At 41.8% G+C, this 15,712-nt stretch overlaps 1 protein-coding gene across 4 annotated transcripts in view; it reads left to right on the forward strand.

Moving 5' to 3' along the window:
- Positions 1 to 268: 268 nt before the first annotated feature.
- The window catches only part of LOC135516154 (E3 ubiquitin/ISG15 ligase TRIM25-like), a 34,958-nt gene continuing 19,514 nt past the window's right edge, over positions 269 to 15,712 (forward strand). For 3 of the 4 annotated variants that reach the window (XR_010451900.1, XM_064940234.1, XM_064940232.1), the window contains exons 1-6: positions 278 to 425; positions 4,080 to 4,355; positions 10,430 to 10,627; positions 11,744 to 11,962; positions 14,878 to 14,973; positions 15,284 to 15,517. Coding sequence is in view for 3 of the 4 variants with exons in the window: in XM_064940234.1 (XP_064796306.1) it covers positions 4,098 to 4,355; positions 10,430 to 10,627; positions 11,744 to 11,962; positions 14,878 to 14,973; positions 15,284 to 15,517 (1,005 nt within the window). In the remaining variant the exon portion in view is untranslated. Of the gene's footprint in view, positions 426 to 4,079; positions 4,356 to 10,429; positions 10,628 to 11,743; positions 11,963 to 14,877; positions 14,974 to 15,283; positions 15,518 to 15,712 lie in introns of all 4 variants that reach the window. The other variant, XM_064940233.1, reaches the window with a different exon arrangement.

Genomic DNA, 15,712 nt, shown 5'->3' on the forward strand with positions numbered 1-15,712 from the left:
ACTTTTTTCATACACAAATCAAAATGTATGAAGAAATGGTCCCTTTTAAAATATTTAACTGATTTGGAAAATAATTTAGAATCATTGAAATGTATGCAAAACAAAATGTCACTTCCCGTCTGGATTTGATGTGGTTTTTCTTTATGTAATCCCTCTCTGTCTGTTCCGTATTGTGTGTTACTGTTTAATAATAATACAAAATATAATATAAAAAAGTTCCACGCGCGCATTCTCGTCACGTGACCCTATCAGCTTGCCCGCAGCGTCACGAGGTCACGAGAGAGTTCACTTTCGGTTCCCTGGTAAGAATGGTCGAAGAACAATAAGTGCCTGAATCATGTTCATTGGAGATACCGATATGGCAAGGAATGGGACAGGCTAAATAAGAATTTGTGAAATACGGTGTCCTCTGTAATAGACGTAAGGTATGTGCGGCAATGTTTGTATTGTCAACGCCTATCGCCACAAGGTGCGCTTGCGCTGCTATTATGCCACCTATGATAGCTAGCTAATTAATTACCTTTAGCTAGATAGCTAACATTAGCGCTCTAAACTACAACATTCCATGTAGGTCAGCGTATTATATTTATCATATAAATAGATTTGAACTCAGCTGCTTTTGTTTTGAGCCATTGCACTTGCATACAAGACGTAGTTAGATGTCTCCAGTATCGTTGACGATGAAAGAGTTAGCTAGCTACAGTGCATCTAAAGAAAGGGAGATGTCATGTACGGTGCATTCTTCGGAAAGTATTCAGACGCCTTGACTTCTACACACTCAATAATGACAAACCCCCAAAAGGTTGAGACATTTTAGCAAATTTATTAAAAATAAAACACTGAAATGTTATTGACATAAGTATTCAGACCCTTTACTACTCAGTACTTTGTTGAAGCACCTTTGGCAGTGATTACAGCCTCGAGTCTTCTTGGGTGTGACGCTACAAGCTTGGCACACCAGTATTTGGGGAGTTTCTCCCAGTCCTTTCAGATTCTCTTAAGCGCTGTCAGGTTGGACGGGGAGCGTCTCTCTCTACACAGCTATTTTCAGGTCTCCAGAGTTGTTAGATAAAGGTTCAAGTCTGGGATCTGGCTGGGCCACTCAAGGACATTCAGAAACTTGTCACAAATCCACTCCTGCATTGTCTTGGTTGTGTACTTAGGGTCATTGTTCTGTTGGAAGGTGAACCTGTTTGAGGTCCTGAGTGCTCTGGAGCAGAATTTAATCAAGGATCCCTCTGTACTTTGCTCCATTAATCTTTTCCTCGATCCCGACTAGTCTCCCAGTCCATGCCGATGGTTAAACTTCCCCACAGCATGATGGTGCCACCACCATGCTTCACTGTTGGGAGGGTGCCAGGTTTTCTCCAGATGTGACGCTTGGCATCAAGGCCAAAGAGTTCAATCTTCGTTTCATCAGACCAGATAATCTTGTTTATCATGGTCTGAAAGTCCTTTAGTTGCCTTTTGTCAAACTCTTAAGCGAGCGGTCATGTCTTTTACTGAAGAGTGGCTTCCGTCTGGCCACTCTACCATAAAGGCCTGATTGGTGCAGAGATGGTTTACCTTCTGAAAGGTTCTCCCGTCTCCACAAAGGAACTCTGGAGCTCTGTCATAGTGACCAGGTTCTTGGTCATCTCCCTGACCAAGGCCCTTCTTCCCCGATTGCTCAGTTTGACCACGATGCCAGCTCTAGGAAGAATCTTGGTGTTTACAAACTTCTTCCATTTAAGAATGATGGAGGCAACTGTGTTTTTGGGGACCTTCAATTCAGTTTACCACAGGTGGACTCCAGTCACGTTGTAGAAACATCTCAAGGATGATCAATGGACACAGGATGCACCTGAGCTCAATTTTGAGTCTCATACAAAGGGTCTAAGTACTTATGTAAATAAGGTATAGAGGTCGACCAATTATGATTTTTCAATGCCGATACAGTTTATTGGAGGACAAATAAAGACGATACCGATTAATTGGCCAATTTTTTGCTTTTTTATTTGTAATAATGACAATTACAACAATACTGAATGAACACTTATTTGAACTTAATATAAGCCTCAAGTAAATAATGAAACATGTTCAATTTGGTTTAAATAATGTAAAAACAGTGTTGGAGAAGAAAGTAAAAGTGCAATATGTGCCATGTAAGAAAGCTAACGTTTCAGTTCCTTGCTCAGAACATGAGAACATATGAAAGCTGGTGGTTCCTTTTAACATGAGTCTTCAATATTCCCAGGTAAGAAGATTTAGGTTGTAGTTATTATAGGGATTAAATGACTATTTCCCTCTATACCATTTGTATTTCATTAACCTTTGACTATTGGATGTTCTTATAGGCACTTTAGTATTGCCAGTGTAACAGTATAGCTTCCGTCCCTCTCGCTCGAACCAGCAACACAACGACAACAGCCACCATCGAAGCAGCGTTACCCGTGCAGAGCAAGGGGAACAACTACTAGAAGGCTCAGAGCGAGTGATGTTTGAAACGCTATTAGCGTGCGCTAACTAGCTAACCATTTCACTTCGGTTACGCCAGCCTCATCTCGGGAGTTGATAGGCTTGAAGTCATAAACAGCGCAATGCTTGACGCACAACGAAGCGCTGCTGGCAAAACGCACGAAAGTGCTGTTTGAATGAATGTTTACACGCCTGCTTCTGCCTACCCCCCGCTCAGTCAGATACTTAGATACTTGTATGCTTCTATGCTCAGTCAGGTTATATGCAACATAGGACACGCTAGATAATATCTAGTAATATCATCAACCATGTGTAGTTAACTAGTGATTATGATTGATTGTTTTTTATAAGATACGTTTAATGCTAGCTAGCAACTTATCTTGGCTTCTTACTGCATTCGCGTAACATGCAGGCTCCTCGTGGAGTGCAATGAGAGGCAGGTGGTTAGAGTGTTGGACTAGTTAACTGTAAGTTTGCAAGATTGACTCCCCGAGCTGACAAGGTAAAAATCTGTCATTCTGCACCTGAACAAGGCAGTTAACCCACCGTTCCTAGGCCGTCATTGAAAATAAAAATGTGTTCTTAACTGACTTGCCTAGTTGAGTAAAGGTGTAAAAAAAATATATAAAAAAATGGCCAAATCGGTGTCCAAAAATACTGATTTCCGATTATTTTGAAAACTTGAAATCGGCCCTAATTAATCGGCCATTCCGATTAATCGGTCGACCTCTAAGGTATTTTTTATATATTTTTTTATAAATCAGCAAACATTTCTAAAACCCTGTTTTTGGCTTGGTAATTATGGGGTATTGTGTGTAGATGGATGAGGGAAAATGATTTAATACATTTTTAGAAATAGGCTGTAACGTAACATTGTGAAAAATTCAAGGGTCTGAATACTTAACGAATGCACTGTATGAAATGGTGAGTTATGAGGCTACTATTGGAATTGAAATTGGCCAATTTCTTTTGTCATGCAATATTTGAAAATACAAATATTCACTAGCCGGTGGGCTAGTTTTGCGCATTTTCTACTGTTCTAGTCCTGACTGAAAAGTAGCCACGGGCTAGGGGGCTAGCTTAATTTCCATCCCTGTTCATTACGTCTTGCAATGAAACCGTTTACTATTCATGGCAAACAGAAACAAACCGAACGAAACCTGGAGGGACCAACATTAATTTGTCCAATAGTAACTGGTTTTCCAAGGTAAAATCTTTTCCGTTTGGAGTAAACGGTTTCAGTTGCAAAACCTTTTGCAACATCAATATAATGAATACACCCCAGCAGATATTCAACTACGACCACAAATTACCTTTGAATTTTAGGTTTTGTCAGCAAGTTCAGAGCTGGGTGACTCATCTCTTACACTTTTCATCCAACATCTACAGTGTTTATTGGAAATGAGAAGATAAAAGTTTAAATCGAGTTATGTTTTAAATTGCCAAATGTGTTACTACTTATCTGATTACCTCGAAATACTCCAATAACCATGTTTTATATTAGAGGGACATAAACTCCTATCAACATTGAATTTTTCTCTGCAAACCACACACCTTGGCTCTTCCCCCTTTCACATCAGCTCAGTTCCTTTCCTTTCCCCCTTTTTCTTCCCATCTATCAGCTTCCTCCCCTTCCCATCATGGCTACCTCCATGGATCAGTCCACTGTTCTTGAAGATGAGCTCACTTGTCCCGTGTGCTTGGACCTGTTCCGTGACCCCCACCTGCTGCCTTGCGGCCACAACTTCTGCCTCCTCTGCGTCCGCCGCCTCAAACGCCAGGCAGAGCGAGGTCGCTTCCGTTGCCCAGAGTGTCGCGAGAGTCACCGCTGCTCCGCAGCCTCGCAGAAGAACTTCAAGCTGGCCAACATCGCCGACGACTACCGCCTCCGGGGACAGGTATGTGTGTCCTAGGGCCATTTTCACAAAGCGTCTGAGTAGTAGTGCTGATCTAGGATCAGTTTTACCTTTTCAATCTTGGATCAGCACACCTACTCTGAGACGCTTGATACATATGGCGCTTGGTCATAGAAGTTGTGGTAAAAGCAGAAAAGTAAAGTTGATCAGTTTATAGTAGGATTGTCAAAGTTAATGCGTGATAATTATCGGCGTAATTCTTTTTGACGTCGTTAATTGCGTCTCCATTTGTTCACCGCACGAAACCTTTTAAGTGCACCTGTTTCCGCATTGACCCTTTTTAACCCATAAGAGTCTAAGCCGGGGGGGGTTCTACTAAGCTATATGGAATTGTTTTAAGCTCGTCTTACCAAGGATCATTTTGCTTTTTGTATTTTACGACCCCTTGGGGGGAAAAAAAAAATTATTCGATTTTTTGGGAGGGGCCTTACTGTTATTAGCTCATAGAAACCTATTGAATAACAGCTTCACCGCATGGAACCAGGGGCGTAACTTTTGTTTTAGAAGAGGGGAGGACATAACCTGGCAGGGGGTCTGAATTACTTTTGCTCCCCTAAAATGGGGGGATGATATACAACAAGTGCTGTAATTTTTAAACGGTTCACCCGATATGGATGGAAATACCCTCAAATTAAACCTGACTGTACTTACTTTGACTTCATAGTCATTGTTTGTTTTCAAATCCAAACTTGATGTATTGAGCCGAAAAATAAGTGACTTTCCAATAATTATGGAGGGCACTGTAATTCAGATCACAGGCCTAATAGTACTGTAGTGCTCTTTTTACTTGCATACAATATAGCTGGATCACCCCATCCTGCCCCTAGGGGTCCACCGCCCTGCAGCGCCCCAACACACCCCACTCAGCTTTAGGATCTTAGTGAAACATTTATTATTGGTTTCAGGTGTGTTACTCCAGGGCCAGAGTGACAACCAACAGTATGGCAGACCCCCAGGGCCAGGACTGAGCCGCCCAGCAGCTAGGGATTGCATAAATAGGTATCTCCTCTGACATGGGCATGTTTTCAATAGACTCCTTTTCTCGTACAGTATTCCATATAAGGCATCCAGAACTTACGAAAGTTGCACAGTATACCCTTAATCGTGTAATAAATAAAATCTAGTGAGGCATCACATTTCTTCCATCTATTGTGACATTGCTCGAGGATAACCAACCTTAAAATGAATGCCAATGCAATTAGTCGTTATAAATGCTAGTGTTGTGTCGTTGACTATCATTAAATGTGAAGACTGTATATTATCAAATCAATTCTCTGTGTGATTTAAACTAATCATGTAACTTTTTATTTAACTGGGAAGTCGGGGCACCATGGGAAAATGTTTGGTCTTTATTTCCCAAATGAACTCTTCCGATATTTTCATGTCTTATCTTGTTGTATCTGCCAAAGTTTACCTCAGCGCCATCAGACTGGTCTTCCCAGGTTGCTTGACCCTCCTGAGACCCCTGTCACTGTTTGAACCTGCTCAGATGAGGCATGACAAAGATTGACCTTGGTGTACATTATACATGATATTATCCAAAAATAGAATCAATGGTTCAAAAATTGAAATTACTATTATTTCCCAATTCTACACAGTAGCCTGCCCTTCAACTCAAGATTGGAGCTTTATATCCATTCACTGGTTGTAATAATATACTGCAAAATTAACCTGATCTCTGCAGACTGGTCTTCCCTGGCTGACTACAGTCAATTTTCCCATTTAGAAGGCAAACATCACATTACGTCTTTCACAAATAGTTTAATATTTACTCATTCATTTTCTACAACATTGAGGCAGAAAACTAATAACTGAGGAATGTACACTTCCAGAGATACCATTATCCTGTCCTACTGCCTTTCCCGATGTCACAAAATAAAACAACTTCGACAGGATTGTTATTTAAATACCCACGGACCATTCCCACATTCTCAAAAATATAAAAATTGTTTAGTCTCAACGTCAACAGTGTAGAGGCGATTCCGAAATGCTGGCCTTTTAGGCAGAGTTGCAAAGAAAAAGCCATATCTCTGTCCAGTGTCTGTTCTTTTGACCATCTTAATTTTTTATTGGCCAGTCTGAGATATGGCTTTTTCTTTGCATCTCTGCCTAGAAGGCCAGCAACCCGGAGTTGCCTCTTCACTGTTGACGTTGAGACTGGTGTTTTGCGGGTACTTTTTAATGAAGCTGCCAGTTGAGGACTTGTGAGGCGTCTGTTTCTCAAACTAGACACTCTTTCTCAAACTAGACACTCTAATGCACTTGTCCTCTTGCTCAGTGGTGCACTGGGGCCTCTCACTCCTCTTTCTACTCTGGTTAGAGCCAGTTAGCGCTGTTCTGTGAAGGGAGTAGTACACGGCGCTGTACAGTCTTAAGTTTCTTGGCAATTTCCCACATGGAATAGCCTTCATTTGATGATTCTCCAGATACTCAACTAGTCTAAAGAAGGACAGTTTTATTGCTTCTTTAATCAGGACAACAGTTTTCAGCTGTGCTAACATAATTGCAAAAGGGTTTTCTAATGATCAATTAGCCTTTTAAAATGATAAACTTGGATTAGCTAACACAACGTGCCATTGGAACACAGGAGTGATGGTTGCTGATAATGGGCCTCTGTACGCATATGTAGATATTCCGTAAAAGATCTGCCGTTTCCAGCTACAATAAATAGTCATTTACAACATTAACAATGTCTACACTGTATTTCTAATCAATTTGATATTTTAATAGACCAAAAATTTGCTTTTCTTTAAAAAACAAGGACATTTCTAAGTGACACCAAACCTTTTAATTTATTTATTAAAAAATAAAATGTACCCCTGTTTTTCTTTCCAATTCCATGGTATCCAATTGGTAGTAGTTACAGTCTTGTCTCATCGCTGAAACTTCCGTACAGACTCGGGAGAGGCAAAGGTCGAGAGCCTTGCTTCTTCCGAAACACAACCCAACCGAGTCACATTGCTTCTTGACACAATGCCCATCCAACCCGGAAGCCAGCCGCACTAATGTGTCGGAGGTAACACCGTACACCTGGCGACCTGGTCAGCGTGCACTGCGCCCGGCCCGCCACAGGAGTCGCTAGTGTGCGATGAGACAAGGATATCCCTGACGGCCAAACCTTCCTAACCCGGACAACGCTTGGCCAATTGTGCGCCGCCCCATGGGCCTCCAGGTCGCGGCCGGCTGCGACAGAGCCTGAACTCGAACCCAGAATCTCTGGTGGCACAGCCTTAGACCACTGCGCCACCCAGGAGGCCCGTGACCCCAAACTTTTGAACAGTAGTGTATCTGTTTCCATTCATCAATAGTGTCTCCCAGATCTTCCACACTTTTTTTTGTTTTACATGTTTCGTGTCATAGGTAAAATTCTCTATCAACCCTTGATATGGTTTGGAAATAGTCTGACAAACCTCTAAAGTTTATCTTTGAATCTTCTGGCTTGTCCAGTGTTTGCTGCACAGACAGAATAAAGTGTTGTATCTGCCAAAGTTTACCTCAGCGCCATCAGACTGGTCTTCCCAGGTTGCTTGACCCTGCTGAGACCCCTGTCACTGTTTGAACCTGCTCAGATGAGGCATGACAAAGATTGACCTTGGTGTACATTATACATGATATTATCCAAAAATAGAATCAATGGTTCAAAAATTGAAATTACTATTATTTCCCAATTCTACACAGTAGCCTGCCCTTCAACTCAAGATTGGAGCTTTATATCCATTCACTGGTTGTAATAATATACTGCAAAATTAACCTGATCTCTGCAGACTGGTCTTCCCTGGCTGTCTGACCCTGTTGGGACACTTGTCACCATCTGATCCTGCTAAGACATGATGAGCATAGTGTTGTGTACTGACTGTGCACCATGACAGTGAAGCCTGTAGCGCTGTTTATACCGTGTCGGTGTGAGAAGTATGGAAACTGACAGATTAATAATGTTACATTGCTATACTGACTAAGAAATCTCACATTGTGTTCTCAAAAATTGTCAGAATATCGGTCTTCAATTGTTTGGCTGCTGGTTTCATTGTTTGATTCCGATGTAGTGGGATTGAGGCAAAAATAATAACTAAAGTTATTGAAAACTTGCCAAGTTCATTTACTTCTGTTGAAATGCGACAACACAAAGGCTACAAAACATTTCCATACACACAAGCTGTTAGATACAGCTACCTGACAGATAGCTAGAGGCTGGAGCTGAACTGGCTGTGGTAACTACTAAGCTAGCTAGCTAGTTAATTCACTTCAGTTGAGAGGGGATGAAACATGTAACGTTAGCTAATGCATTACATGTCAGTTACACTACCAACTCAGCACTGCTAATAAATAAAAACATTTATGTGAAGTCAAACAGCATATCCTTGTCAGTGATTTCAGTCAAAGAGTAGCCAGTTTCTGCTCTGCTTGCTTTTACAACTCTGAGAAAAAGCACAACACACACAGGCAACAGCTGCCTCTGTTCGCACACTCTGTGATGTCCGCGCAGTCCTAAATCCAGCCGGCATGTGCCAGAGTCTACCCGACCACTCTGATACCAGTGCCACTTTTTGTATCACAGTGCAATGATACAACTGGGGGGGACAAATGCAATTTGAGAATGTGGGGGGTCATGCCCCCCCGTCTCCAGTGAAAGTTGCGCCCCTGCATGGAACAGACGATTGCCTGTAATTCTTTTCTATGTGTATTTAACCCTTTATTTTTGTAAGTCTCCGTATATACTTCCATGTATTTCTTTCAACTGGTACCGGGGGACCTTCAGACTAGTCTTGTGAGGCCTGTGGGTGTCCTAGAGCAAAACAACCGACATATACGTGTTTGTGAGAGACTCACCTTTCCACAGACTGTTAGTGTGTAGCCCAAACTGTTCGGACGCTACAGACACAAGTTGGCAGATCGTCTGTACTTACTTCAGACAAGTCCCAAGATTCTTGTGGGGGTCGTAAAGCAAAATGGAGAACACAAACATGTTTGTGAGTCTCATCTTTCCACAGAGGGGTCATAAACTGTTTCAGATGCTACACACGATTTGACAAACACTGCTCTAGCTCTGTCACCTTTCACTGCATTGAATTTAGGGGGTTAAGTGCAGAACAAAACACAGCGACAGTCAATGTTGCGCCTTCAGCTACATCGCTGAAGTACCGTGTGCCTCCAGGCAAAATTGTAAAAGTTATGGCTAATATTACTGGAGCTATGTTTTCTTTCTGCTGTGGATTCGTGCTTATGTCGAGGGCCATTTTAAATGACCCCGAAGCAATATTGTTTAGCTAGTAATGTTACTTAGCTAGCCAACCGGATAACTTGACCTTCCTGTGCACATTTGGATGGCACAGGAAGGACTGAAATGGAATAGGTTACTCAAAGAGATGCTTCTAAGGTAGGTTGCATATGCAACAGTGGGGTGTGTATGATTGTGTATGTGAGAGGATGTGTGTGAGTGGGTTATCTGAACAGTGCATATAGTTAGTGTTTTCATAACATTGTTGGACAAGTTTAAAAGCTCTTTGTATCCATAGAGCCAGTTCTTTTTTCTAATAGTCACACTCATTTAGAAGGCCTGAAGCTTTAACAGTACTTAAAGTTGTGGGTGTGTGAGAGAGTGTGTATGTGCTGTGCGCGAATTACACTTCAATAACATTAATGAGAGGGAATAGGCCTACTTAAACACTGGGACCATTAATTCATAAGCTGTATGTTCCAGTGACTTTGTCTGTTGTGAGAAATGCTATTAAAACATTCTGATGTAGATCATTTTGTGTTTTACGTCCCTTACAATCAAGCATAATATGCCTGTAATTCAATGCACTGTTTGAAATGGAAGAATATTTATTTATGGCCAAATCTGAGCAAAACATGTTGATTAATCGTGATTACCGAATGCCATTAATTTGATATATTTTTGCTATTTTATAGGACTGTCACTGTGATGATGACCTTAGTTTTAGGATAATTAATCTATACAATAGCTTACTCTACTGATTCATAGCCTATAGGTCTACCACAAAACACAGCGTACTCTATTCCTTGTCCTTTCTCTGTGCTGTCACTATGATGTCCAGGCAGCGTTGTCAAGACCACAACAACCAGATGGTGGCCGCCCGGCAACAGCCACGATCCCTGTGTCCGTGCCCTGTGACTACTGCCGCCCCGGGGACATTAGCGAGGCGGGGAAAGGGGAACCTGGAGCTCCCGGGGCTGGAGGAGAGGTGGTGTTTGCGGTGAAGACGTGTCTGAAATGCGAGGTGTCCATGTGTCAGGTAAAGATATAGGAGGCCCATACATGGAATATTGCTATTCAGCACCCATAATTCCAAATATGTTAGTGTGGCACCCTTGTTAAGCACTGTGCAGCAGAAATATTCCAACATTATTCTGCTATCTAAGTCTACGTTTTTGCGCAGCTTGCGCAGCACCAGTATTCTCAACACATTGGGTGTTTTTGAGCACTAAGGCTAACTAAGCTGAATGTAGACGAAAGTTGGAGAGTGAAGTCTGTGGAGGTGCATCTGTGACAACCGAAAGTCGGACGCTAGTAGTTTTTCAACAGCAAGGCTCATATCAACATGGCAGTGTCAACAGAGCTGTGGTTCATTGGTGAAAAAGTACCCAATTGTCATACTTGAGTAAAAGAATAGATACCTTAATAGAAAGTTACTCAAGTAACACTGAGTCACCCAGTAAAATACTTATATAAAGCAAAACAGAGAGCACCGTTGTCTTGTTTTTATTTTATTTACCGATCGCCAGGGGCACACTCTAAAACTCTGACATAATTTACAAAAGATGCGTTTGTGTTTAGTGAATTCCCCCAGATCAGAGGCAGTAGGGATGACCAGGGATGCTCTCTTGATAGGTGTGTGAATTTAACCATTTTCCTGTCCTGCTAAGCATTCAAAATGTAACAAGCACTTTTAGGTCTCAGGGGAAATGTATGGAGTAAAAAGTACATTATTTTCTTTAGGAATGTAGTGAAGTAAAAGTTGTCAAATATAAATAGTAAAGTACAGATACCCAAAAAAACTACCTAAGTAGTACTTTAAAGTATTTTTACTTAATTACTTTACACTGCTGTGATTGTTAATAAAAGTGTTTCTTTATAAATGTCAAACTTTTCTATACCCCCATATCACACACACAAACTTAAAACATAGACTGTGTACAATTGAATTTGTTTGAGAGGTCTCAAGTATCACTTTCATTTGTGACCTCTTGCTTTAGAATTACGGAAAAGTTGGTTCCTGTTTCAGTCATGTCTTTGGCCACGTTTGCGTTGGTCTTACAAAACTCCCCTGATGATTGATTGACAAATAGTGCCACCCAAATATATATTTATTTTCAAACTTGACTTTTTTTCTTAATTTTGTCTGTGTCAGGAGCATGTGAAGGCCCACCTGGAGCTACCTGCATTTAGGGAGCACCCCCTGACCGAGCCCCTGGGAGACCTGAGGAAGAGGAAGTGTCCCGAACATGATGAGATGTACCGCTACTACTGCATGGACGACAGGATGTGTGTCTGTAATGCCTGTACCATAGAGGGGGGCCACGCTGGACACACCATCAAGACCATGAAGAACACCATGAAGAGTCTGAAGGTAAAGGCTCTAGAGTTGGAACCTAAATGACAATGATTGTAGGAAGAGCGGTAACGTTAAGAGGTCTCTGTTGGTTGGTCTACTAGTCAGGAGGGTGATGTACATGCCTAAATGTAGCACTCCAAAAACCAAAGAACACCATGAAAGATCTGAAGGTAAAAGCACACCTGCCAAAATGCACTCATTTTGCGTACCAACTACGCAATTCTCTGTACACAATTCTCTGTACGCATGTACTCCGGTACGAGACCCGAGTTAAAAGTACGCAGAAATTAATAAGGCCTGATTTTTGCTTTTCCATATTTTTAAAATATTTTTTATAAAAACAAAATCCACTGAGTAAATCTAACATCCCGATTCTTGAGCTGCAACACACAGACATGTACGGAGTTTGTGTCAACGGACATGGAGATTAATACATCATTATTTGAGGTAGCTACCCCGTGTCTGCACCTCCTGTTTGTTGTGATGCTGAGTTTGCCGACTGTCAGCTGTACGTAAACACGCGGACAAATCTCTTTTTGATTCCGTGTGTTGTGGAAAGGTCAACACTAATTGTTTCAAGCTAACTTTAGCGAACATGAGATGGTCATTCAGTGGGCTCTAAAGTGCCAGCAGTTCACTCGCATTTGCTAGTGAAAGAAAGTGTGATATATAGTTAATTCTGCGTCCCATTAGTTGTATTTTCCACGTAACATTACGTGGATCATGCATCCTGATAGACTGTAACTGTAATTATGATCCACGTCACAAAAAAAGCATTACAAAAGTATAATCAAAACTAAATCTAAACATCTTGGCATTAAATGGAGTGGGGAGTTTTGAAGACTGCGCGATGAAGAATGCATGAGTGTCTGGTATTAGCTATAGAGGCAATGCTTCTAAAATGCCTTTGCACTAGATTGGAGATTATATACATTTCGAAAATCTGAAATGATGTTTGCGCAGCAAAGAAATCCAATAGGCACCTTTTACATAGGCTGAAACACCGGACTCTTTTAGCGACAGCGTTCAGATTCCCTTTGCGGTAGCCTACTTCTATTCTGTGTAGCCAGTTTGCGGTCTGTCGATGCAATCATTTATTTTTGTTTATATGTATTCAAAATTATTTTCCTTTTGGTGTTCATTAGGAACCGTGTCTAAAAAGCCAATACTTGTGAGCTGGCCCTAGTGATTGGCTCTGTTTGAGAGGTGACAAGCGTTCCTCTACTATAGAGACTGAATTTGGGGGCCAAGGCAAGCTGGATCTGAAGACCTTCTATGCAGATGTCAAAAACGTATTTTCCTCTGCAGTAGACTACATGTTGCTGAAATTACCATTTGGCGATGTGCTCCTCCAGCATGCGGTGGTCGCTGACATTGCCAACAGGCAGACTGCTAAGTTCTTATCACTCAACTTTTACATGGCCAGCTTTCCTTGCATTATTCCTGAGGGAGCCTCTGTTGATCAGGCAACAACCTTTTGAGTCTGGTCAACATGTGCACAGATCAGAAAAAAGGGGGGCGCCTGGTCTACTCCCACCTTTCGGATGTGATGCTGGGGATCCTGTGTGGCTCAGTCGGTTGGCGCTTGCGGATGGGGCCACCCATATGAAAAGTGCTGGGGACAAAAGCGTCTGCTAAATGGGATATATTTATTATATATATTGATATTGGTTATATTCCACTGCAATGCAGACTGCTAATGAATATTCAGTCTCGTTTCCAAGAACAAAACCCAGTACAAAGCCTCCCTCAGTACAGACATGCTGAGTGCCCTCGTTACCAAGAAGGTTTCAATGATTGCTAGAGGGACTGTTTGCCACAGAGAAGTCTACCCTGATGCCCTGCTGCATAAAGCTATTATTTCCTGAACATTTGAAGGTCTCCAGAAGATTTGTTCTCACCCACTATTTCCTATCATAGCGTTTTCGTTTTATTATGAATAATATGTTTATTTGATACTGATGCTCTGCTTCAAACATTTGTTGTTCTTATCATATCAGAGTTTTTAAATAAAAAGGGTATCGTGGATAAGAGGTTGGTACATTTTGTACCTAAACAAATAACTTATTTGTTTAATAAAATAAGAACTCCAAGAATAAAGACCCTTTTGTGTTCTTTCTAATGACATCTTGTTTGTGTCTTACCATATGTGTAAATGGAATAATGTCAAGAACATATTTTAACCTTTTATAGACTCGATTTGGTACAATTCTGTAATTGCAATCATACTCACAAACAGCATGAGCGTGCGGGGGAAAGAGAACCCCATTTCGGTTGAATTTCCAATTTGCTACGTGCTTCTGGTACTCTAAAAAGTTGGACAGGGTTGGCAGGTCTGTTAAAGCTCTGCTAGAACACACTCCCAAGCAAGAAGAATATACCCCCTATTACATTCAATCAAACAAAAGGTAAACACACACACACACACACACAAAGACCACACGTATGTGCTCTAGACTAGGCTGCCACAGATAGGCTATTGAGTCTAGAACACAGGTGAATATAATTGTATTGTTGTCACTAGTCTGACATGGTTGAGCAAATGAGACAATGTGCGAGTCCCAAATGGCACCCTATTCCCTATAGTGGGAAGAAAACTATCACATAGGGCTCTGTTCAAAGTAGTAAACTATAAAGTAGCGTGTCATTTAGGACTCATCATAACTTGTGATCTCACTGTTTGAATGACTTGGTCAACCCATTTCCAGAAGTGACTTGTCTGAACCAATGAGAGAAAGGGAGACATTTTCAGTTCACCATTTACCCTCACTATAGTCTTGTCATGGTGAATGTAGGTAACACTGGTTCTCCCCTGTCTCCATTTCTCTTCCCCCTAACGTTCTCTCTTCCCCCTAACACACACTCTCTCCTCCTCTCTCTTCTGCCCCCAAACTCCTCCCCGGTTTCTCCCCCTCTCTCTGGTCCCTCAGGGCATTCTGGAGACCCAGCTACAGAAGGTGGACAGGAAGTTGAGCAAAGCAGAAAAAACTCTCCAGGAGCAGAAAGTGGAGGAACAAATTAACAAGGTGAGAGTGCTGATCCAGGATATGTTTTGTCTTGTAGACTGAATTAATATGATTATATGGACGGGGGGGTACCTGATCCAAGATCGGCACTCCTATTCTGAGACACTTTCTGAGTACCGACCCGGACTCTTATCGTAATGTAAGATGTCATGTATTTGTTTGTTCATAGAGTTGTATATTTTCATGCATTTTACTTTAGTGGCAGACGAAGAGAAAATTTGGACACTGATTAGTTGGTTTTCTCTGGTTAAACACACGCATGCACGCACACCCCTGCCCCCATCTCTCAACCCTCTCTCTCTCTGTGCAGAAGTTCCTGGAGGACTCGGACCAGCGGATCATGACAGTGGGGGAGGAGTTACAGGTCCACCTGGAGGGCTTCCTCATAACCTTAAGGGACTGTACCCGCTCCCAAGAGAGCGAGTGTGGCCCCAACATTCAGCGGAACATAGCCAAGGTGACCCAGGATCACGCTCGTCTGCAGGATGTCCACAGCAGAATCCAGAACCTCGCCCAGGAGAACGACCCCTTCCGCTTCCTAGAGGTCAGTGTGTGGTTTTTCATTTGATTGTTTTCATTTAACAAAATGTTTTTAAATTATAATATATTCAGCCAAACAATGGATATACAGTTGCGGCCAAATATATTGGCCCCTTTACACTTTTCTTAAATAATTCCCTTTTTCTTCTAAAATAAGTTGAAATTTCGAACAGTTTTGGTCACCACACGTTGTTGGATT

This window comes from Oncorhynchus masou, chromosome 27 (assembly GCF_036934945.1).
Source record: "Oncorhynchus masou masou isolate Uvic2021 chromosome 27, UVic_Omas_1.1, whole genome shotgun sequence".
Classification (NCBI taxonomy): domain Eukaryota; kingdom Metazoa; phylum Chordata; class Actinopteri; order Salmoniformes; family Salmonidae; genus Oncorhynchus; species Oncorhynchus masou.